The sequence below is a fragment of the Pristiophorus japonicus genome, chromosome 16 (genome assembly GCF_044704955.1).
Source record: "Pristiophorus japonicus isolate sPriJap1 chromosome 16, sPriJap1.hap1, whole genome shotgun sequence".
Lineage (NCBI taxonomy): Eukaryota > Metazoa > Chordata > Chondrichthyes > Pristiophoridae > Pristiophorus > Pristiophorus japonicus.
Genome location: NC_091992.1, coordinates 29219321 through 29243249, shown reverse-complemented (window position 1 = coordinate 29243249; position 23929 = coordinate 29219321). Strand labels below are relative to the sequence as shown.

The window sequence follows — 23929 nt, the reverse complement described above, 5'->3', positions numbered from 1 at the left end:
CAGGTGGGCAGAGGAAACGTTTCAAGGAGACCCTCAAAGCCTCCTTGATAAAATGCAACATCCCCACCGACACCTGGGAATTCCTGGCCAAAGAACATCCAGAAAGGCGCTGAGCACCCCAAGTCTCGTCGCCGAGAGCATGCAGAAAGCAAGCACAGGCAGCGGAAGGAGCGTGCGGCAAGCCAGCCCAGTCGATCTTGCTTTCCTTCAATGACTGTCTGTCTCACCAGTGACAGACTGTAATTCCCGTATTGGACTGTACAGTTACCTGAGAACTCACTTTTAGACTGGAAGCACGTCTTCCTCGATTTTGAGGGACTGCCTATGATGATGATGATGTTACTAGGCCATTTCAGAGGGCAGTTAAGAGTCAACCACATTGCTGTGGGTCTGAAATCACATATAGGCCAGACCGGGTAAGGACGGCAGATTTCCTTCCCTAAACGACAATCCGGTAGTTTCATGGTCACCATTACTGACACTAGCTTTTTATTCCAGATTTATTTAATTAATTAACTGAATTTAAATTCCCCATCTGCCATGAACTCATGTTTCTGGATCATTAGTCCAGGCCTCTGGATTACTGGTCCAGTGATGTTACCACTATGCTACCGTTCCCACTACAAATTTTGTAAAGTCATTTTGAAAGTTTATTTCATAGCTTCAAATTGACCACCTTTCAAACTGCAAATTGTCATTTCTTTTCTTCCAGTTTAAAAAAAAAATCAGTATATGTTGGCCAATTATACTAAAATATGACACTCATCTAAAATATTAAGCTAATTGTTTATCCTTTAAATTAAAATTGAATTTTTTCTAATTTACAATGTAAAAGTATTTAATGTTAACATAAATCATTTAATCTTGTCACAGCAGTGAGGCTGTTTGGCTGTGGCTGATACATTATCAACTGTCTTTTTCCCCTCTCCCCAGTGCTTTGAAGTACATGCCACATGCTGTTCTGAAACTACTGGAGAACATGCCTATGCCATGGGAGCAGATCAGGGATGTTTCAGTTTTGTACCACATCACAGGAGCAATCTCATTTGTTAATGAGATCCCATGGGTTATTGAACCCGTTTACATATCTCAGTGGGGGTAAGTAAAGTGTTGGATTTTTCAGGACCTTTTAACGAAAGTGTATAAGCATTTATTTCTGAAGTATTTTTGTATCGGTGATCATCTTTCCCGTAATTCCATGTTTGAATCCCTCCAATCCGGTTTCTGCACCAGCCACAGTGCCGAAACGGCTCTCGTCAAAGTCACAAATTACATCTTTTGTGACTGACAAAGGCAAGCTATCCCTCCTCGTCCTTCTTGATTTGTCTGCAGCCTTTGACACGGTTGACCACTCTAACCTTCTCCAACGCCTCTCCACCGTCGTCCAGCTGGGTGGGACTGCGCTTGCCTGGTTCCATTCTTATCTATCTAATCTTAGCCAGAGAATCACCTGCAATGGCTTCTCTTCCCACCCCCTCATCGTTACTTCTGGTGTCCCCCAAAGATCTATCCTTGGCCCCCTCCTATTTCTCATCTCCAAATTGCCCCTTGGCAACATCATACGAAAATGCAATGTCAGCTTCCACATGTTTGCTGATGACACCCACCTCTACCTCACTACCACTTCTCTCGACCCCTCCACGGTCTCTAAATTGTCAGACTTCTTGACCGACATCAAGTTCTGGCTGAGCAGAAATTTTCTCCCAACTGAATATTGGGAAGACCGAAGCCATTGTTTTTGGTCTCTGCCACAAACTCCTTTCCATAACCACTGACTCCATCCCTCTCCCCAACTTCTGTCTGAGGCTGAACCAGACTGTTCGCAATCTTGGTGTCATATTTGACCCTGAAATGAGCTTGGGACCACATATCCGCAGCATAACTAAAGACTGCCTATTTCCAGCTCCGTAACATCGCCCATCTCCGCCCTTGCCTCAGCTCATCCGCTGCTGAAGCACTCATTCATGCCTTTGTTACCTCTAGACTTAACTACTCCAACACGCTCTTTGCTGGCCTCCCACATTCTACCCTACGTAAACTAGAGGTGATCCAGAACTTGACTGCCCGTGTTCTAACTCGCACCAAGTCCTGCTCAACTGTGCTCGCTGAAGTACATTGGCTTCCGGTTAAGCAATGACTCGATTTCAAAATTCTCCTCCTCATTTTCAAATCCCTCCATGGCCTCGCCCCTCCCTAGCTCTGTAATCTCCTCCAGCCCCACAACCCCCCGAGATATCTGCGCTCCTAATCGCTCAACCATCGGTGGCCGTGCCTTCTGTTGCCTAGGTCCCAGGCTCTGGAACTCCCTGCCTAAACCTCTCCGTCTCTCTTCCTCTCTTTCCTCCTTGAAGACACTCCTTAAAACCTACCTCTCTGGCTACCTGTGCTAATTGCTACTTACGTGGCTCGGATTTGAATTTTTATCTCATAATACTCCTGTGAAACACCTTGCGATCTTTCACTATGTTAAAGTTGTTATTCTTCTGCCCATAATTATCACAGAATCAAATTAGACAGCTTAAGAAGGATCAGTGATGTGGCTGTTATTTTACCATAATTAATGATACTCGATTCTTGACAAGAAATTAGTCCTTAATACAGATGCATGTTATTATTGCATTGAAGATGTGACTAAGACTTGCTGATTTCAAACCCGGCCCTCCTGGATTTGTGTAATTGTTCAACTATCTTCCAAGATCCTGTTGCAGTAACATTTTTGTATTTTCCCTTCTTGCCAAATATCAATATTGGTTATGGCTAGCCTCTCTCAAATTCAAATAGGGTGGGATTCTGATTTAATTCTGATTTTGCTATTTTGCCATATGGCTGAGAAGACCTAGATCGACAAATTTGGGTTCAACCAAGCGAGCAGGAGCAGTGAACAGAAATGGAGTTGTAGAAAAGTATATGTGGAGGATTTTTTTTTACATTCATGGTTACAGGAGGTCAAAAATGTTTAAATTGCAGGCATTTTCAAAGTAAACGGTCCCTGCAGTTTATCCATGCATATATACAATCAAGGAGGAGAAAATCATTTGGCCCTTTTAAAGCTTTCCAGTGCCCTGAATTTCCCATCTTAATGTTCAACTCCATTTTGATGTGCTTTATTTAGGCCTGTTGGGCATTAAAATGATTTCAATTGAAGTTGAGCAATATCTGTTCTCAACAAAAGAAAATTGTTCCCAAGTGACTTGATTTAATTCTAGTCCTAAGTATAGGCTCTTGATGATTAGCATTCATAGCCTTTCCAGTTCATGTATTCATCTTTCAAAAATGATTAGCGTTGATTTTTTTTGTTAAAATAATTATTTTCGATGGTACTGGTAGTGAATTTATAGTTCGAAGTTAACTTGTGAAACATATTTCCTGAATGAACATTTTTATATCTTGGTGAATAAATGTTGCTCCATTGCCATATGATGAGGAGCTGCATTTGTCATTGAGGACATTTTGTTAATGAAATGCAATAATCGAATGAACCATTCCTTGTTAGAACCATGTGGATTATGATGAGACGTGAAAAGCGTGATAGACGACACTTCAAAAGGATGCGGTTTCCTCCTTTCGATGATGAAGAGCCTCCACTGGATTATGCAGATAATATTCTTGATGTGGAGCCACTCGAAGCAATACAGATGGAACTTGATTCAGAAGAAGATGGACCAGTTGCTGAGTGGTTATATGACCATCAACCATTGAAAGACAACCCAAAGTAAGGCTATTGGACTGTGCATTGATGTGGGGAAAGATTGAAGGCCGAGCAAAGTAGTAAAGTGAAATGGAAGCAATCGTCTGATTTAACACGTACATTTCAGCTCATTTGTAGAACAGTGCAGATTAAAACTCTGCTGCCAGTTATGTATACCTCGATTAATAGAAATAATTTCACTTGTAGTGAATGAACAATTACCTGTGGCATCATTGTGACTAACTGGTTCATAACTAGAAGGTAAACGGAGTTTGTGTCTTTTTCTTTCCATTTTTCCAGAAGTGCCCTTTGGTCAATTCACAAGTGAAATTAAAAATTCTATCCCAAGATTCCCCACAGAAAATACTATTTTGAAAATTTGAACAATTTCTTCAGTATTCTAAACTTACTATGTACATACAGATTGTTTTATGCTTTTAATTGGAGATAATTGCCTTGATATGAGAAATAAGTACAGGTCGGACCTCTCTGGTCCGGAAACATCCGTGGTTCGGCATTACTTGGGCCTGAGGGAGAGGAGGGTTTATAAAAAAAGAAAAGAGCATCAAACCAGCACATTAATTAATAAGTGTGGCTGGGAGATTTCTACACGGAGAGAGTGAGGCCTGAGTTTTGCTGCTTGTGAGTTTGAAATGCAATCTCTGAGTTTTGCAGTCTGAAGTTATCTGTGCCATCTCAGTGAGTGTTGCACTGTGTTATCTGTGCAATCTGAGTGCAAGGCGCTGGCCGGGGGCTGTGCTGTGGGTCTGTGCCGTGGGTCTGTAACTTTAAATGGTGTTTCAGAAAGTGGGCTCGGTTGCTGCTGCGGTGTGCATGTGGCGATTGGCTGGGAGTGGCTGTCAGTCATTCCGTGAGTGTGTGCGGCGATTGGCTGGAGCGGCTGTCAGTCAGTGAGTGTGTGCGCGGGTGCTGAGGGATCTGCCCACAGGCTGCCAGCACGCGCACACGCATGCACACAGGAACCTGGGCGCTGTCAACAGATACCGGTAAGCCTAGGCTAGGCGTGACCACCTGTGGTTCGGAAAATTCTCTTGTTTCGGCACCGGTCCGGTCCCGAGGGTGCCGGACCACAGAGGTCCAACCTGTACTATAGTCGGGGGCTCTTTCTGCCCTAGTAATCCTTGATTGAACATTAAACCATGGCCTTTTATTTTTAGTAATTGGTGACTTGATGTAATAACACTTGATGAGGTTTGTCGAGCATTATTACTTTAACATCCAGTGTAGTAAACCAAATTGATGCTTGCAGTTTTAAATCAATTTAATAGGCTTGTTGCAAGTACAGAAATATGCCCATAGGCTGAAATTGTGGAAATAACTGACGTGTATAGATGTAACGAATCTCATCTTATTATAACACAGCGTGGTCAAGCACTATTCTGTGTGTAGCCTGTCAAAGTAAAACAAATAGGGAAAATGTTGGTACAATTATTCAGCTGTGGTCCTACTTCATTATTTGGTGACTGCTGGAAAATAGGCACTTTAGGTGAGGTCAAGGTTAGGCTTGGTGGTGATGTCTCCTTGGTCGAATCGCCTGTCAACACTAGAGGTTTGTGCACACAGATCATAATTAAGTTAACCTGTTCAGCTACCTGAGAATCAATGTGCTTATGTCGCTGTCCACTTATGATTCACTATGATATTATGTTGTAAATTTCTCTTTTTAAAGTGTTTGAATTGAGAATTATTTTGTTCCAATTTAGGTATGTAAATGGATCTACTTATCGCCGCTGGCAGTTTACTTTACCAATGATGTCCACTCTTTATCGCCTGGCTAATCAGTTGCTAACTGATTTAGTCGATGACAACTACTTCTATCTGTTTGATCTCAAAGCATTTTTTACTTCCAAAGCTCTCAACATGGCGATTCCGGGTGGACCAAAGTTTGAGCCTCTGGTTCGGGATGTGAATCTTCAGTAAGGACTTTTTTCTTTTAAATCTTGTATTAAGTGAGCAATGAATTTGGTTGCTAGTCCTTGTTTTTTTAAAAATTAATATTAGCTTGGACTTTAACTAACGATAGGCATTGAATGCTTCAGCAACGATCAGGGACATTCAGCCCATCAAGTCTACACTGGTGCTTTCCTCCATGTGAACCATCTAGTTCAATCCCACTTTCCTGCACATTTCCCATGCCCTCTAACTGTTTATTCAGATGTCTAATTTTGTTTCAAAATAATTTATGCACTCTACTTCAATAACAGATTGTGACACAGAAATGTATATTCTAACTACCCTCTGTGTAAAGACAGTTTTTCTAATCTACACGTAAACTTTTTTTTTAACTATTTACTGTCTCGTTACAGTTTTACTGACCAGTAGACACGATCTATATATGTTGTCATCAGCTTCATAATCCCGCCCTCAGTCAGATCAGCCCATAACTTTCTCCACTCCACTGAAAATGTCCAAACTTCTTTAGTCTCCCTTCATATCAATCATCTGCCATTCTTGGCAATATCTTGATCAGTCTATACCTTTTCATTCTGCACCTTCTTTATTGCTTTTATATCATTCCTATAACAGGGTGTCCAAAACTGTACAGTACAGTTGAGCGTCCCGAATCCAGCAACCTCGGGGCAGAGGCCGAGCTGGTTTTCGTGTTTTTCCGGACTTCGGAATGTGTTTCTGATGTCTGAAATCCAGAAACACCCGAGCCCAAGTTCGGGTATTTCCGGAATTCAGAACAATAGAAAGTGGGGGGGGTTGCTCTCCGAGGAGCTGTTCGGGTCGCTGGCCCCGCCATGGGGGTGTTTCGGGTGGGCCCCGCCGCCGTGGAGGTGGTTCGGGCGGGCCCCGCCGAGGAGGTTAGCGGGCCCCACCAAGGATGTCATCGTCGAGCGGGGCACTGCCGAGGAGGTGTTTGGGCGGGCCGGCGAGGTGAGGCCCCTGAGGTAAGGGTGGCGAGGTGAGGCCGCGAGGTCGGACAGCGGCGAGATCGGCAGGGTCGTCTGGTCCGGATTCCGGCCGACCCTGCCACGGATCGTTCCGGAACTCCGGATTTTGGGCACTCAACTTGTACTTCCAACTGCAGCCTAACTAAGGTCCTGCACAAGTTCAACATTACCTCTTGTGTCTCTAAGATACTAAGTCAAGGATTCCAATTTCTTTCTTTAATGGCTTTATCTACTTGTGATGCCTGCTTTACATTCTACCCAACGTAAACTTGAGGTCATCCAAAACTTGGTTGCCCATGTCCTAACTTGCACTAAGTCGCGTTTACCCATCACCCCTATGCTTGCTGACCTGCATTGGCTCCCAGTTGAGCAGCGCCTCGATTTCAAAATTCTCAACCTTGCTTACAAATCCCTCCATGACCTCGCCTCTCCCTGTCTCTGTAATCTCCTTCAGCCTCACAAACCCCCCCACCCCCCCACTGAGATATCTGCACTCCTCAAATTCTGTTAGATGTGTGTGTGTTTTTAATAAACTGTTCGAATTATTTTAAAAGAATCGTCTCACTGTCAATTTCATGCCAGAGATTTAGAAATCTTAGTCGTGTCGTCAGCTGTCTCGGCCCCAAACTCTGGAACTCCCTCCTTAAACCTCTCTACCTCTCTTTCCTCCTTTAAGAAGCTCCTTAAAGCCTATCTCTTTGACCAGGCTTTTGGTCATCTGCCGTAATTTCTTCTTATGTAACTCAGTGTCAAATTTTTGTCTCATAACACTCCTGTGAAGTGCCTTGGGATGTTTTACTATGTTAAAGATGTTATATATGTTGCTTTGATCACTTGTGTGTCTACACAAGCAAAATTCCTCTGTCCCTTTCCACTTTGTAAAATCTTACCATTGAATCTGCATTTCATTTCCCAGTTGATAGTTCTGAAATGTATTACCTCACATTTATCGTCCTTCAATTCTTGCCCAGATCATTTATTTGTATACAGTAAATAAGATAGATCCTTATGGAACATCACTCACCAGATTATTACAATGAAATATATATTTTTTTAGCCTTTTGCTTTCTTCCCTCCAATTATAGGAGCAGGAGTAGGCCATTCGGCCCCTCAAGCCTGCTCGGCCATTCAATAAGATCATGGCTGATCTTCTTGGCTTATCTATCCATGTGGTCACTTTCCCTTTAATTCCCAGTGCTATTCATTACCTTTGCTGTAACTTTCATAAGGTGGTACCTTATCAAATGCTTTTTGACTGTTTTATGGTTTGATGGTGCAGTGTACAGCAGCCACCTCCATGAGGTTTTGCACATGTAAGCATTACAATTACAGCATGGAAATGAGCTGGTTTTACACTACTTTGACAGTACTTGTAATTGTTAGCTAGCAATAGTAAACCGGAAAAATCTAAGCTTTGTACATAAGGACAGTGTGTCATGAAGAAGCTATAGATGTAGTCATGTCCCAGCCAATTCGATTTCTGATCCGACGTGTGCTACGCAGAGGCTGTTGCACCTGGCTGTGGGTTGGGAGGATGTGGTAGGAGCAATCCAAGGGCAGGATGATCCCTGCAACACCCGGTGGTTGGCTTATAACCCAATAAAAACAAGTGAGAAAATTCAATATTTTGAGTTGCATGTTTGTTTGAGACCATCTGGGCTTGTGTATTATTTTTAAATAATGTTAGTAGGAAATCAATATTTTTTAAACTTCATGATATGCAACCTGTCTCCAGTTGATAAAGAACTGAAATATTGCAGCTTTAATCATTTGGTTTGCCTCTGTTAGGGATGAAGACTGGAATGAATTCAATGACATCAATAAGATCATCATTCGACAACCAATCAGAACAGAATACAAAATAGCATTCCCATACCTGTACAATAACCTACCCCATCATGTTCATCTCACCTGGTAAGTAGACAAGTGTAAGCCATTTTATGTCTGTCCGAGACTTAGAATGTGCACCATTAGCATTTGAATTTCCTAATAAATTGTGTACGTTTTTTAGTTAGCAGGACAGGAAATTAGAATCCCTTTGAAACATCCATCTATGTTAAAAGTTTTTTCTGTCTCTTATAATATTTCATTGTAATATTGTAGTCTCTGGTGTTGCCGATTGGTCCATGGTGACTGTGCTGACATTATGAGTGATTATTCTCAACCATACCAGAAGAACACACAAGACAGGCAGTTTTTTTTAACCCTTGTGTTATAATTATTTACTTCTATACAAACCAAAAGATCCTCTGCGCCACCTCATGATGCCACATAATCCATTCAGCCTCTCTTGAGTTTTGTTATTTGTAGCAAATCTGTAACTTTGCTTTTTTTTCCTGTGGAATAATAGTGCACTGAAGTGCTGTCAGAGTGCTAGGTTTGTACATGTAACTGATTCTTTCTCCTGACAGGACTGTTTGAGGCAGCTTTGAGAGGCCTCCATTGAAACTGTCTTGCCTTAAAATAAAGTTATACAGGCACATATAGATTCAGGTAGTAGAAAATTAACTGCCCATGAAATAAATTTTTATTTCAAAATCCCCAGTGGCTCAGTAAGCATACATCTGAGCTGTATGGAACAGAAGATTCCATGTTTGCTTCTAGGTCTGTGCTGAATAAGCTGATCTGGTTATGATGGGAGCTTGGGGTATGCAATTGGCTTTAGTATCCCTGGGGCTAGGAAGGGGAAAATAAGTCGTGTCCCTTTTCCTGATTGCTATCTAGTGACCTTTGCTGGAAAGTGGATGTGCATGAATGTTGGGCGATGATACAGTTGGACTTGGTGTGATGAACTAGCCTCCCAATACTCACCATCTTGACTCGCACATAAAGAATAGTTCTTTGGGTGGAGTACTGGAGGGCACCCAACTTCCAGTGGTCTGTTCCCCAACAGAACTAAGCTTTAAGAGAGAATAAGGGAAGAAAATTGACAAAAAAAGTTTAAAGTACATTCTGGAAAAAGAAGCTGCATAATTTGGTGGTTGCTTATACATTAGCCTTCATTTAACTTTGTATTTGGATTTTAGGTACCACACACCTAATGTTGTCTTCATTAAAACTGAAGATCCAGATTTGCCAGCATTCTACTTTGATCCGTTGATTAACCCGATCTCACACAGACATTCTGTTAAGGTAATTAACTCTACAATGCAGTAGCTTTGCTATTGCAATGAATTTCTACTTTTTATTCAGTTTAGTTGCAGAAATACAGTGAACAGAAGATTATAATGTGTATTTGCATTTCATTTCAGAGCCAGGAACCATTACCCGATGATGATGAAGAGTTTGAACTTCCTGATTGTATGGAACCATTCCTAAAAGATTCTCCTTTGTATTCTGATCATACTGCCAATGGAATTGCATTGCTTTGGGCACCGAGACCATTTAACTTGAGGTCTGGCAAAACCAGGAGAGCGCTTGACATTCCTTTAGTTAAGAACTGGTACCGTGAGCACTGTCCAGCAGGGCAACCAGTCAAAGTTAGGGTTTCTTACCAGAAACTCCTGAAGTACTATGTACTGAATGCACTTAAACACAGACCACCCAAAGCACAAAAGAAAAGGTGGGTTGAATGTTCTGTAATGTTGCGTTCAAGGAATGTAAACCAATACAATGAAAAATTAAGCATTCTAGACCTCTCAAATCTAACTTTGTGTCAATGACTAGTAAGTTGTCAGCTTTGTTACTTTTGAGAATCACTAATGCAGAGAATAAAGTTAGAGGAAACTCCTGCACATGTACAGAGAAGAGAGAGAGAGACCAAGAGACAAGTGCAAGACCATCAGTCTCTTCAACAGATAACGAAGGCTTCTTTTTCTTGGATTGCCTGGCACTTGAACATGTGTGCTGCTATTTGAAGATCAGTGCTTGGCTGCTTGATGGTGTTAGATTGACAAAAGAAACAGCACTGATTTATCTCATCATAACTTTTCTACTCCTGATCACTGAATAGCATTCACTGTCCTTCATAGATAAAAGTGATGAATGGCTCCTATACAAAATAGATGGGGGGAATTATGAATTTTGTTTTATAGATATCAAGGTGCGAGATGTTGATGCTGGAGAATAGAATGATTTTTTTCTGTTTTGACCATCCAGCAAGCACTCCTTTGCATGATATTAACACTTGTAGTTTGTGGCCTGTATGCTCTGCTGAAGAACATCCTATACTGGCTAATTTTTTTTTTAAATTCAGTTTGCGCTGCTGGATCTTCACAAAACCTGTTCCAACTTGTTTATGTTGGACCTTTACAATCAGCAGAGAGATACTTTCATCCATCAAAATGATTTGATTTGAGGGACAATGTTCTTAACTCATTGTCTCATCATGTCCTTTATTGTGGATCTTACTCAAAACTGATTTTGCAATGAGCAACGAGTGTCTCTTGGTATTCAAACCCATTTTAAAATAATTTTATTCTAATGTATAATAGTATCACACTCAGAACTGAGTAGGATTCCCAGTATTAATAGACAGTAAAATCCTGTAAGTGAGTTTGTCCATCGTGGCTTAGTTGTCTGGGAAAAGGGAATCTTCTGACATTGACTCAAAAGTAATTTTGATGCTGTGCAGAGAAATATCCTTGAGCTGGGCTGTCCTCTTGTAAAGGGTAATAGGCTTTTAATTGGGGAGGAAAAGGTGTTGAATGCTTTTGTTTTACTTTTCCTACATCAGGTACTTATTCCGTTCGTTCAAATCAACAAAGTTTTTCCAGTCAACCAAACTAGACTGGGTAGAGGTAGGACTACAGGTGTGTCGCCAAGGTTACAACATGCTGAATTTGTTAATCCACCGTAAGAATCTGAATTATCTGCATCTGGACTACAACTTCAACCTGAAGCCTGTGAAAACCCTCACTACTAAGGTAAAAATGATCACAGTCACTAGTACTGTTTTTCAATGTAAAGTACCTCTGCAACCTGAAGTGCAGTTCTAATTTGGAAGAGACCTGGAAAACCACATGCGACATTTGGCAATTGTATTCTTTTCAGATTTCAGTTACTGAGTATTAAAGCTCTTTCAGAATTACTGCTTTGGACAGTTATTTTAGGTTTTGATATCCTTTGACCTTGGAGACTTAACAACTGTTTTTAACTTTTAATTTTTTTTCTATTGAAACAATCTGGTTAAACTGCCATGTTGCTGGGTGTTTGTACTTTGATGCTCTTGAAACCACAACAATTTGCATAGAGACTTTAGTTGCATAGGGACCCCAACTATTTACAATCTATATTAACGACTTGGAAGAACGGACCGAGTGTAACGTAGCCAAGTTTGCTGACGATAACGAAGATAGGAGGAAAAGCAATGTGTGATGAGGACACAAAAAATCTGCAAAAGAACGTAGACAGGCTAATTGAGTAGGCAAAAATTTGGCAGATGGAGTATAATGTTGGAAAGTGTGAGGTCATGCACTTGGCAGAAAAAATTCAAAGAGCAAGTTTTTATTTAAATGGAGAAAGATTGCAAAGTGCTGCAGTACAGCAGGACCTGGAGATACTTGTGCATGAAACACAAAAGGGTAGTATGGATGTACAGCAAGTGATCAGGAAGGCCAATGGAATCTTGGCCTTTATTGCATAGGGGATGGAGTATAAAAACAAAGAAGTCTTGCTACAATTATACAGGGTATTGGTGAGGCCACACCTGGAATACTGCATGCAGTTTTGGTTTCCCTATTTACGAAAGGATATACCTGCTTTGGAGGCAGTTCAGAGAAGGTTCACTAGGTTGATTCCAGAGATGAGGGGTTGATCTATCAGGAAAGGTTGAGTAGGTTGGGCCTCTACTCATTGGAATTCAGAAGATTGAGAGGGGATCTTATCGAAACGTATAAGATTATGAGGGGGCTTGACAAAGTGGATGCAGAATGTTTCCACTGATGGGGGAGACTAGAACTAGGGGGCATAATCTTAGAATAAGGGGCTGCCCATTTAAAACTGAGATGAGGAGAAATTTATTTTCTCAGAGTAAATCTGTGGAATTCACTGCCTCAGAGAGCTGTGGAAGCTGGGATATTGAATAAATTTAAGACAGAGATGGACAGTTTCTTAAACGGTAAGGGAATAAGGGGTTATGGGGAGCAGATGGGGAAGTGGACCTGAGTCCATGATCGGATCAGACAAGATCGTATAAAATTGTGGAGCAGGCTCGAGGGGTCGTATGGCCTACTCCTGCTCCTATTTCTTATGTTAAGATGGCTCTATGGGGGGGGAAAAAAGATTATTGGCAAATTATGAGAACAATATTTGCCTTTACTGTAATTTGCCTAAATTGGAATTCATGTGCAGGGGATATAATCTTAATAGAATGGTTAAAGTAACTTTGAAATTTGTGATTTGTAACAACCAACAGAATCCCAATAATAGATTATAGTCTTAATTGCATTCCAAAGTGCTGGTTGTTATTATTTAACGTTCTGAGTTAAATTATCCATCTAGATTGTGTTTGAATCGATAAATGTCAGCCTTGGCTTAGCGGCAGTGCTTGGAATCAGAACGCCATGGGAACAAGCCCCATCCCAGTGACTTGAATGCATACTCTTTGGTGCTGTCCCGAAGGAGTGCCATCTTTCACAATGTGACGTTAAACCAAAGCCACGTCTGTATGATCAGCTGGATGTTAAAGATCCCGAAAAACCAGAGAGTTCTCCCAATGTCCTGACCAACATTCATCCCTCAACCAGAAGCAGATTATCTGGCCATTTAGCTTTGCTGTGCACAAATTTGCTGCAGTATGTAGATGTCGCATTGGCTGTGAAGCCAAGAGGGTGTAAAATATGCTATATAAATCCAAATTCTTTGTTTACTTTCGAATAAAAATGATGGTGATTAATTTAAACTGGTGGTGTGAAAGTAGATAGTGTGAAAAATTACCAATGTGTTTATTTTTACAGGAACGTAAAAAGTCTAGATTTGGCAATGCATTCCATTTGTGTCGTGAGGTGCTACGTTTGACGAAGCTTGTCGTTGACAGTCATGTACAGTACAGGTTGGGGAATGTGGATGCCTTCCAGGTACAACAGTTTAAAAATTAAACTTTTGGAAATGCAGAAACTATTTTAAGTACATTGTGTGTGCAAACAGACCATTCTTTGTCCCCAGGATTTTGCAACAGAAACTTTTAATTTTGAAACAATACTGATGCTATCCGCTTTATCTTTTTGGTGTTATCTTGAAATTGTTAAATTGTCCTTTTTTAAAAAGTAATCTATAAATGACAATTTAACAATTGGGCTTGACAAAAAGCATTACAAAAGATGCGATGAAATAAATAGAACTATTGACCCTTATTTACGTTTAAAGAATCAATGTTAATGTGCTACAAGGCTATATAAATACAAGCTGTTGTTGTGTAACTGCGTTCTTTGGTAATCATGAAACAGACTATTTAATGACCCGTTGCTTGGGCATGTGATCACTTGAATGCATTAAAGCTACAAATGTAGTTTAAATGTTATACAAGTTATATTTGGCCCTTATTTAGTGTATTGGATGGGAATACATATGTGGGTCAAGCTTACCATTCAGCGGGTCCATTTAGACTACAACTAGAATCGGTGCAAAATAGTTTTGCTTTATACCGCTGCAGCAGTTATATTGCAACTGAAGCCTGAGTCCGGATTGTGACACTGGAGTGAAGCGGAGTGAGACTCTCTGGAGGAGGGCATCCCTCCACTTTGTTTCGGAGTCACCTTTGAACCTTAGTACCAATTTACACTATGCAAGTTTAGTGTAGTTGTGCACCAACGCCAAACTTGTGGAGTGTAAATGGACCCCAAAATGTTACTTAGATTATAAAAATGAATCGCTGCTTTTTGCTCAGTTTGAAATAAAACGTTAGCTAGACACTACATTTATGAAATTAAACCCAATTTGTATTCTGCTCTTCAGTTGTCAGATGGGTTGCAGTATATCTTTGCTCATGTCGGACAATTGACAGGAATGTACAGGTACAAGTACAAGCTGATGAGACAGATCCGAATGTGTAAAGATCTGAAGCACCTTATCTATTACAGATTTAATACGGTAAGCATAGTGTTTTATGTAACTGTTTAAGCAGCCATTTACAAATGCATATGTCATGATACCAATACAAATTTTAACAGTGCCTTTCATTGGGTTAATCTGATTTGCATTTATTCTTGTAATGTTACTGTTGGTTTTGTGATGTTTTGACAGAACATCTTTTTAAATGATTTTGAAAATTGTCCTTGTTTCACCCCACCCCCATCCATCAAAAAAAGTACCATTTAGTAACTTGAGTGTAGATTATCTGTTTTCATGCATCAGCTTCTGCTATTTTCGACCTTCTGGTGAAAGATTAACGTGTCCCTTGTTTTTTCTTTCATCTCCATCTGAGGAAAAAAATGTTTGCTACCTTCCAGGCTATGATTGAGAGTTCAACATATGTGGAATGTCATATACAACTCTCTTTCAGTGCACATTAGGGCAGTATGCTGTACTGCCAAGACTCCTTTTGTTTTTTTTTTAACCTGGGCTATTTTTTTTTTTTAATCAACATTCAGTGCAATGTGTATGTTTGATATGTGCTTTTAAGCCGTATATAATTTGCTAATAATTGCATCTCTTGTCTTTTAATTTTACAGGGGCCGGTAGGCAAAGGACCCGGCTGTGGATTCTGGGCTGCTGGCTGGAGAGTGTGGCTTTTCTTCATGAGGGGTATAACTCCTCTGTTGGAGAGGTGGTTAGGAAACTTGCTTGCCAGACAGTTTGAAGGTTAATAACGTTTGTGTCCTTAAAAATGTATCTTTCATACAAACACTTTGAAGAGAAATCCTTGTTGAACGCTTTAACTTATTTTACCTCCTTCCCTCTTGATGTCTCTAAAAGATATTTGTAAAGCTTCTCCGTTCTCAGTTTACTGAAATTACCTATTCTCTCTCCCACTTCTCTGAACCCATCCCCGCCTACCCTGGTCAGGTCGCCATTCCAAGGGCGTAGCTAAGACTGTAACTAAACAGCGTGTGGAGTCTCACTTTGATCTGGAGTTACGAGCTGCTGTCATGCACGATATCCTAGATATGATGCCTGAAGGAATAAAACAAAACAAGGCCAGGACAATCTTGCAGCATCTGAGTGAGGCTTGGAGATGCTGGAAGGCGAATATTCCTTGGAAGGTATGTCCTTGAATGATGAGCCAATGAAGGAGCACTTTGTGAACAAGAATATGTTGTTCGAGAATATTTTCTCAGACACTAGCACTTCTGTATATTCAACAACACTTTTAAAATAAGAAACTGAATATCTTGTTTGCTTTTGAGGTGTTCTATGAATAGCATCATTGCCAAGCAAGCACAGAATCCTGGCTGTCAGATGTACTTTTAAATCATCTAAGTCTCCCCTTTCCCCAATTCTCCTTGAGTTATGGAAGTCTTTGAATCCTCTATGCTGTGTCTACGTCCACCAAAGTCGAATGTGGAGTCCGATACTTCTCTTTCCCACCCGTCCCCCACCCCCCACCTTCAAAAAAACCCTATAATTTTAGGGCTATTAAGTCTTTATTTATGACCTTTGTGTTTAAACATGACATTTTTGGTACCCAGTTCAGCTTCCAGTTCTTTTTCGTTATTAGTGGAACTACAGGGATGGGCATGTGTAATTATTTTTTTTTGTTCAGGATTTAATTTTAACATTAGCTTAGTTTTAATGGAATGTGCACACTTGCTTTTGTACATATTAATTTAGTAATTCTGAAGTTTAAATGTAAAAGAAAAGAAAATAACAGGACCTCCTGAGACTGATACTATTATAATAGGTTCCAGGTCTGCCAACTCCAATTGAGAACATGATCCTTCGGTACGTGAAAGCCAAAGCTGACTGGTGGACAAATACTGCTCATTACAACAGAGAGCGTATTCGTCGTGGTGCAACGGTTGATAAAACTGTGTGCAAGAAGAACTTGGGTCGCTTAACCAGATTGTACTTGAAGGCTGAACAGGAAAGACAGCACAACTACCTGAAGGTGCGTTCTACAGCTTGTACATTCTTGAAAAATATGGTACCGGTTGAACCTCCCTTATCCGGCACCACCCCTCGTCCGGCACCATTCCCAGCCACTCCGACATGAACAAATTGAAGTCCTTCCTCGCTGCCGACTCCCGCAATCGCTGGTCTGACCCCGCGATCCACCACCACCCCTCCGCCCCCCCACGATCTCTCTGCCTCACTCCCAGCCCCAAGCCAGCCAGCCCCCAGTATACCCTTGCTCAGTACCTGTACCATTCAATTTAACATGACCTCCTCTCGTCCAGCAAAATCCCTTAACCGGCACAGGCTAAGAGGTTCAACCTGTATAGCCTTGGAAGTTTTGCTGAAAATCTCTAGTACGCTATACGGATAGCTAATCACAGTCCTCTTATCGATTAATACGAAATATAATTGATCGAGTGAACACGGTTACATCTACTGCTGTGGGAAAAGAAAATGCTGCCTGCACTGAAAAGTGATGGTGTTGCCTGAGTTTTCTATAGTACTGGTGTTTTAAATAATTGCATCAAAATGTGAGGATGCTCCAAGAGTTTCAGTTGCCTTCCGTTAGTAATAAAGTACTTGTAATTTTATTTAAATGATCTAATCGTGGTGAGATTTTTGTTTATATATTTTACATTTTCTCTCAGTTCAGAGCTGTCTGCAAGCCTTGTCTAATTATTTGAAAATATTCAAATCTGTTTGTGCTGAATAGGATGGCCCCTACATCACTGCTGAAGAAGCTGTTGCCATCTACACCACCACTGTGCATTGGCTGGAGAGCAGACGTTTCTCTCCAATTCCTTTCCCCCCTCTTTCCTACAAGCACGATACAAAGCTTCTGATCCTGGCTCTAGAGAGACTCAAAGAAGCTTACAGGTAAAGGCATATTTTTGTGATTGAAACAGCAAATTGAACAGATCTTTCACCATTAATGTGAGACTTGACTTAGCTTTATTTATACCTGACAGCATATGTTGAAATTAAAACGGTTTAAAAGAAATTAAAATTTTTCTTTGATATTGTGCACTTTAATTTCAGCGTGAAATCAAGGTTAAACCAGTCACAGAGGGAAGAACTGGGTCTAATTGAACAGGCTTATGATAACCCTCATGAGGCTTTATCAAGGATCAAACGTCACTTGCTCACACAGAGAGCTTTCAAAGAGGTTTGTAAAAGTAATCATAAATTCAAAATTGGATTTGCCTAGTTGTAAATATATGCATACCTTCACCTTGGAACTGCACATTAAAGTTGTGATTATAATAGAAGTAATCTTCGTTAGCACACTCCATCTTAGAATGATTTTGTTTTTCAAACTTTTCTTCGCTGACAGGTTGGCATTGAGTTTATGGATCTGTACAGCCACCTGGTGCCGGTTTATGATGTTGAACCATTAGAGAAGATCACTGATGCTTACCTTGATCAGTACTTGTGGTATGAAGCTGACAAGCGGCGGTTATTCCCCCCATGGATTAAGCCAGCTGATACGGAACCTCCTCCATCACTCGTATATAAGTGGTGCCAGGGTATGTTCATAGTTATCTTTTAAAATGTTGCCATTTGCCGTTCATCCTTTAAACATTAGTTTAATTTCCTTTAATGCACAAATAGCAGAACAAAAATATATTTCAACTTGTAAATGAAAAAGGTTGTGGCAAATTATCTGGTACTAGATAAGGATATTTTTGTAATTTCTTGGAACACATTATAGTGGAAGATTTTATGCAAACATCTGTTTCATACTGCCATTTTAACTTGGGTAGAAATAGACGGCCTGTAATTTTAGTTAGTGAGTAGTGTTTTGAATTTTAGATGAAATTACCTGTTAACAAAAATAAATGCAATAGTCAAAATGTTTATTTGGATTTTCAGTTTCCACTCGCTATCCAAAATGCTCATTACTGTTTACATTGTTAAACCTTAAAGTGTGAAAAGTCTGCTTCCAGTGAGGAAGAGACATCTTGTATATTCTTGTAGCTATGTATTTAATTTTATGCTGGACCCATTCTATGGAGTAGTGCAGGGCAACCATGTACGATCATGTCCCTGCTAAATTGCATGTTTCCATTGGGGAAAATGAACTTATTTCCATTAAACTAAATGTTTTGATATATTTTAAAAATATATATATTCCTAGTAGAACTTTGTTAAGATTTGGTTAACACTCGGATTTATCATTAAATAATGGTTTCTTAACATAGGCATCAACAATCTTCAGGATGTGTGGGAGACAGCTGATGGTGAATGCAATGTCATGTTAGAGTCTCGATTTGAGAAGATGTATGAGAAAATTGATCTGACTTTGCTGAACAGATTGCTGCGTCTGATTGTGGATCACAACATTGCTGATTACATGACAGCCAAGAACAACGTTGTTATCAATTACAAGGTATGCATAATTTCCAGTGTGGTGGTTATCCTTTGCTTGTAAGATGGGTAGTTTCACCACAGTACTGAGTGTAAGCTGATATTCACTGTTAAAATTGCATAAGTAAAGGATGATTTTTAAAACATTTAGATACAACAGAATAGTTTTTTTTAAAACCTTGCATGTGTCAAGTATTTTGTTATTAAAGAAGTTAAAAATAGAAGAATGCTGAAAGACTTTGGGGCCGAAATTGATGGCCTTTCCGCCCACGGCCACCGACATTCCTCCTCGGGTTCCACCCTGTGCGAGTTTCCATTTGGTTCGGAACGGGTGGGAGGGGAGAACCACCGGAAATCGCCCGCTGACATAAGCGGACGGCCAAGTGGCGCAAGTGACCTTCCGCCCGCCGAGATGCCAGATTGGTCCGGGCAGGAGTCAGCGCCAGAACGGGGAAGGACTGCTGCGAGGAGGCTGGTCTATCTCCGGCGGTAGGTATGATGACCTTCAAGAAAAGGTTAGTAAACATTTTTTTTTACATTTCTTTACAGCGACTTACCTGGATGGGGTCCCCTGAAGATGTATCGATGTTTTTTTTTGATGATCTTTATTTCCAGCTGTTCAACCCTCCTTGGGCCCAACTCCATCCTCAGCGGCATTTGGGCGGCAAGCGCCTTTGCCGCCGAGTATGAGAGCTCCCGCTGCCGCCCAGATTGATGGCGTAAGTCCCTCTTTTGCTGTCGGGTGCCCTTTCAAAGGACTTTTTGCCGAAACTCCTGCCCACAGTACCGTCAGGTAGCTCTGCGGTCCTTTGGGCGGCCTTTGGCTTTCACCAATTTCGGCCTCATTATGTGGAATACTTTTTTTGATGTAATTATGTACCGTTTCTAAAACCTGATGGCTGTAAGGGCTGTAATGTAGATATAAACTTACCAGCTGGTTCCTGCTGTTTTGATTGCAGCCAAAGTAGATTTGTAATGATCTCATCCTGGTATGTTACAACTTATCAAGGCTTCAGTTCAGTTAGTGCAGCTGTTGTAGAAATTGCAGCAGCATGATGTTTATTGGGGCATGTGATAGGTCTGTTCAAGTATTCGACGGCTTGTCGCGTTTACTGTTGGATCCAGTGTCTTGTGAACTTGAGTGCATTATTAATGGTATAAGTCCTTTTTTTATTGTTTGTATCTTCAATATTTTAGAGCACTATTATTTAGAACAGACTTTATTGGTTTTTTTTCTTTTTTTTATATAAAAGGACATGAACCACACCAATTCCTACGGCATTATCCGAGGGCTCCAGTTTGCCTCTTTCATTGTCCAGTATTACGGGCTGGTACTGGATCTGCTGGTATTGGGTCTCCACAGAGCTAGTGAAATGGCTGGCCCACCACAAATGCCAAATGATTTTCTGAGTTACCAGGACGTTGCCACAGAGGTTGCTCATCCTGTCAGGCTTTTCTGCAGATACATTGAGCGTATTCACATTTTCTTCAGGTAAGAAAATATTTTGTTAAACCTGTGAGACTCCATTCTAAGTGGCTTGTCCCTTTTTTAACAAATGATCGATAAAATTGCATTCATCCAACAACAACAACAAAAGTAGGACCTCAAAAGTAGTAATCTCAGGATTGCTACCAGTGCCACGTGCTAGTCAGAGTAAGAATCGCAGGATAGCGCAGATGAATACGTGGCTTGAACAGTGGTGCAGCAGGGAGGGATTCAAATTCCTGGGGCATTGGAACCGGTTCTGGGGGAGGTGGGACCAGTACAAACCGGACGGTCTGCACCTGGGCAGGACCGGAACCAATGTCCTCGGGGGAGTGTTTGCTAGTGCTGTTGGGGAGGAGTTAAACTAATATGGCAGGGAGACAGAGGGAAACAAAAAGGAGACAAAAACAAAAGACAGAAAGGAGATGAGGAAAAGTGGAGGGCAGAGAAACCCAAGACAAAAAACAAAAAGGGCCACTGTACAGCAAAATTCTAAAAGGACAAAGGGTGTTAAAAAAAACAAGCCTGAAGGCTTTGTGTCTTAATGCAAGGAGCATCCGTAATAAGGTGGATGAATTAACTGTGCAAATAGATGTTAATAGATATGATGTGATTGGGATTACAGAGACGTGGCTCCAGGATTATCAGGGCTGGGAACTCAACATCCATGGGTATTAAACATTCAGGAAGGATAGAATAAAAGGAAAAGGAGGTGGGGTAGCATTGCTGGTTAAAGAGGAGATTAATGCAATAGTTAGAATGGACATTAGCTTGGATGATGTGGAATCTATATGGGTAGAGCTGCAGAACACCAAAGGGCAAAAAACGTTAGTGGGAGTTGTGTACAGACCTCCAAACAGTAGTCGTGATGTTGGGGAGGGCATCAAACAGGAAATTAGGGGTGCATGCAATAAGGGTGCAGCAGTTATAATGGGTGACTTTAATATGCACATAGATTGGGCTAACCAAACTGGAAGCAATACAGTGGAGGAAGATTTCCTGGAGTGCATAAGGGATGGTTTTCTAGACCAATATGTCGAGGAACCAACTCGGGGGGGGCCATCTTAGACTGGGTGTTGTGTAATGAGAGAGGATTAATTAGCAATCCTGTTGTGCGAGGCCCCTTGGGGAAGAGTGGAATTCTGCATTAGGATGGAGAATGAAACAGTTAATTCAGAGACCATGGTCCAGAACTTAAAGAAGAGTAACTTTGAAGGTATGAGGCGTGAATTGGCTAGGATTGATTGGCGAATGATACTTAAGGGATTGATGGGCAATGGCAGACATTTAGAGACCGCATGGATGAACTACAACAATTGTACATTCCTGTCTGTCGTAAAAATAAAAAAGGGAAGGTGGCTCAACCGTGGCTATCAAGGGAAATCAGGGATAGTATTAAAGCCAAGGAAGTGGCATACAAATTGGCCAGTAAACCCGGAGACTGGGAGAAATTTAGAACTCAGCAGAGGAGGACAAAGGGTTTGATTTGGGCAGGGAAAATGGAGTACGAGAAGAAGCTTGCAGGGAACATTAAGACGGATTGCAAAAGTTTCTATAGATATGTAAAGAGAAAAAGGTTAGTAAAAACAAACGTAGGTCCTCTGCAGTCAGAATCAGGGGAAGTCATAACGGGGAACAAAGAAATGGCGGACCAATTAAACAAGTACTTTGGTTCGGTATTCACTAAGGAGGACACAAACAACCTTCCGGATATAAGAGGGGTCAGAGGGTCTAGTAAGGAGGGGGAACTGAGGGAAATCCTTATTAGTCGGGAAATTGTGTTGGGAAAATTAATGGGATTGAAGGCCGATAAATCCCCAGGGCCTGATGGACTGCATCCCAGAGTACTTAAGGAGATGGCCTTGGAAATAGCGGATGCATTGACAGTCATTTTCCAACATTCCATTGACTCTGGATCAGTTCCTATCGAGTGGAGGGTAGCCAATGTAACCCCACTTTTTAAAAAAGGAGGGAGAGAGAAAACAGGGATTTATAGACCGGTCAGCCTGACTTCAGTAGTGGGTAAGATGATGGAATCAATTATTAAAGATGTCATAGCAGCGCATTTAGAAAGAGGTGACATGATAGGTCCAAGTCAGCATGGATTTGTGAAAGGGAAATCATGCTTGACAAATCTTCTGGAATTTTTTGAGGATGTTTCCAGTAGAGTGGACAAGGGAGAACCAATTGATGTGGTATATTTGGACTTTCAGAAGGCTTTCGACAAGGTCTCACACAAGAGATTAATGTGCAAAGTTAAAGCACATGGGATTGGGGGTAGTGTGCTGACATGGATTAAGAACTGGTTGTCAGACAGGAAGCAAAGAGTAGGAGTAAATGGGTATTTTTCAGAATGGCAAGCGGTGACTGGTGGGGTACCGCAAGGTTCTGTGCTGGGGCCCCAGCTGTTTACACTGTACATTAATGATTTAGACGAGGAGATTAAATGTAGTATCTCCAAATTTGCGGATGACACTAAGTTAGGTGGCAGTGTGAGCTGCGAGGAGGATGCTATGAGGCTGCAGAGCGACTTGGATAGGTTAGGTGAGTGGGCAAATGCATGGCAGATGAAGTATAATGTGGATAAATGTGAGGTTATCCACTTTGGTGGTAAAAACAGAGAGACAGACTATTATCTGAATGGTGACAGATTAGGAAAAGGGAAGGTGCAACGAGACCTGGGTGTCATGGTACATCAGTCATTGAAGGTTGGCATGCAGGTACAGCAGGCGGTTAAGAAAGCAAATGGCATGTTGGCCTTCATAGCGAGGGTATTTGAGTACAGGGGCAGGGAGGTGTTGCTACAGTTGTACAGGGCATTGGTGAGGCCACACCTGCTGGAGTATTGTGTACAGTTTTGGTCTCCTAACCTGAGGAAGGACATTCTTGCTATTGAGGGAGTGCAGCGAAGGTTCACCAGACTGATTCTCAGGTTGGCGGGACTGACATATCAAGAAAGACTGGATCAACTGGGCTTGTATTCACTGGAGTTCAGAAGAATGAGAGGGGACCTCATAGAAACGTTTAAAATTCTGATGGGTTTGGACAGGTTAGATGCAGGAAGAATGTTCCCAATGTTGGGGAAGTCCAGAACCAGGGGTCACAGTCTAAGGATAAGGGATAAGCCATTTAGGACCGAGATGAGGAGGAACTTCTTCACCCAGAGAGTGGTGAACATGTGGAATTCTCTACCACAGAAAGTTGTTGAGGCCAATTCACTAAATATATTCAAAAAGGAGTTAGATGTAGTCCTTACTACTAAGGGGATCTAGAGGTATGGTGAGAAAGCAGGAATGGGGTACTGAAGTTGCATGTTCAGCCATGAACTCATTGAATGGCGGTGCAGGCTAGAAGGGCCGAATGGCCTGCTCCTGCACCTATTTTCTATGTTTATGTTTCTAATTAGTTGAAATAGCCAAAATAGTGATTTGACTTTCTACACCGTGCAGTAAAATGCAGCATCTCTTAGTTACAATA

The 23929-nt window shown here is 41.2% G+C and overlaps 1 protein-coding gene across 1 annotated transcript in view; it reads left to right on the top strand.

The window, feature by feature from the left end:
- Positions 1-23929, top strand: part of prpf8 (pre-mRNA processing factor 8) — a 52113-nt gene that overhangs the window by 10047 nt on the left and 18137 nt on the right. Inside the window, exons 4-20 of the mRNA XM_070857156.1 lie at positions 934-1098; positions 3494-3712; positions 5413-5625; positions 8395-8520; positions 9633-9738; positions 9858-10168; positions 11282-11471; positions 13503-13622; positions 14500-14634; positions 15216-15345; positions 15550-15746; positions 16385-16591; positions 17312-17475; positions 17638-17764; positions 17933-18125; positions 18801-18988; positions 20220-20458. Of these exons, the coding sequence (XP_070713257.1) occupies positions 934-1098; positions 3494-3712; positions 5413-5625; positions 8395-8520; positions 9633-9738; positions 9858-10168; positions 11282-11471; positions 13503-13622; positions 14500-14634; positions 15216-15345; positions 15550-15746; positions 16385-16591; positions 17312-17475; positions 17638-17764; positions 17933-18125; positions 18801-18988; positions 20220-20458 (3030 nt within the window). The remainder of the gene's footprint in view (positions 1-933; positions 1099-3493; positions 3713-5412; positions 5626-8394; positions 8521-9632; positions 9739-9857; positions 10169-11281; positions 11472-13502; positions 13623-14499; positions 14635-15215; positions 15346-15549; positions 15747-16384; positions 16592-17311; positions 17476-17637; positions 17765-17932; positions 18126-18800; positions 18989-20219; positions 20459-23929) is intronic.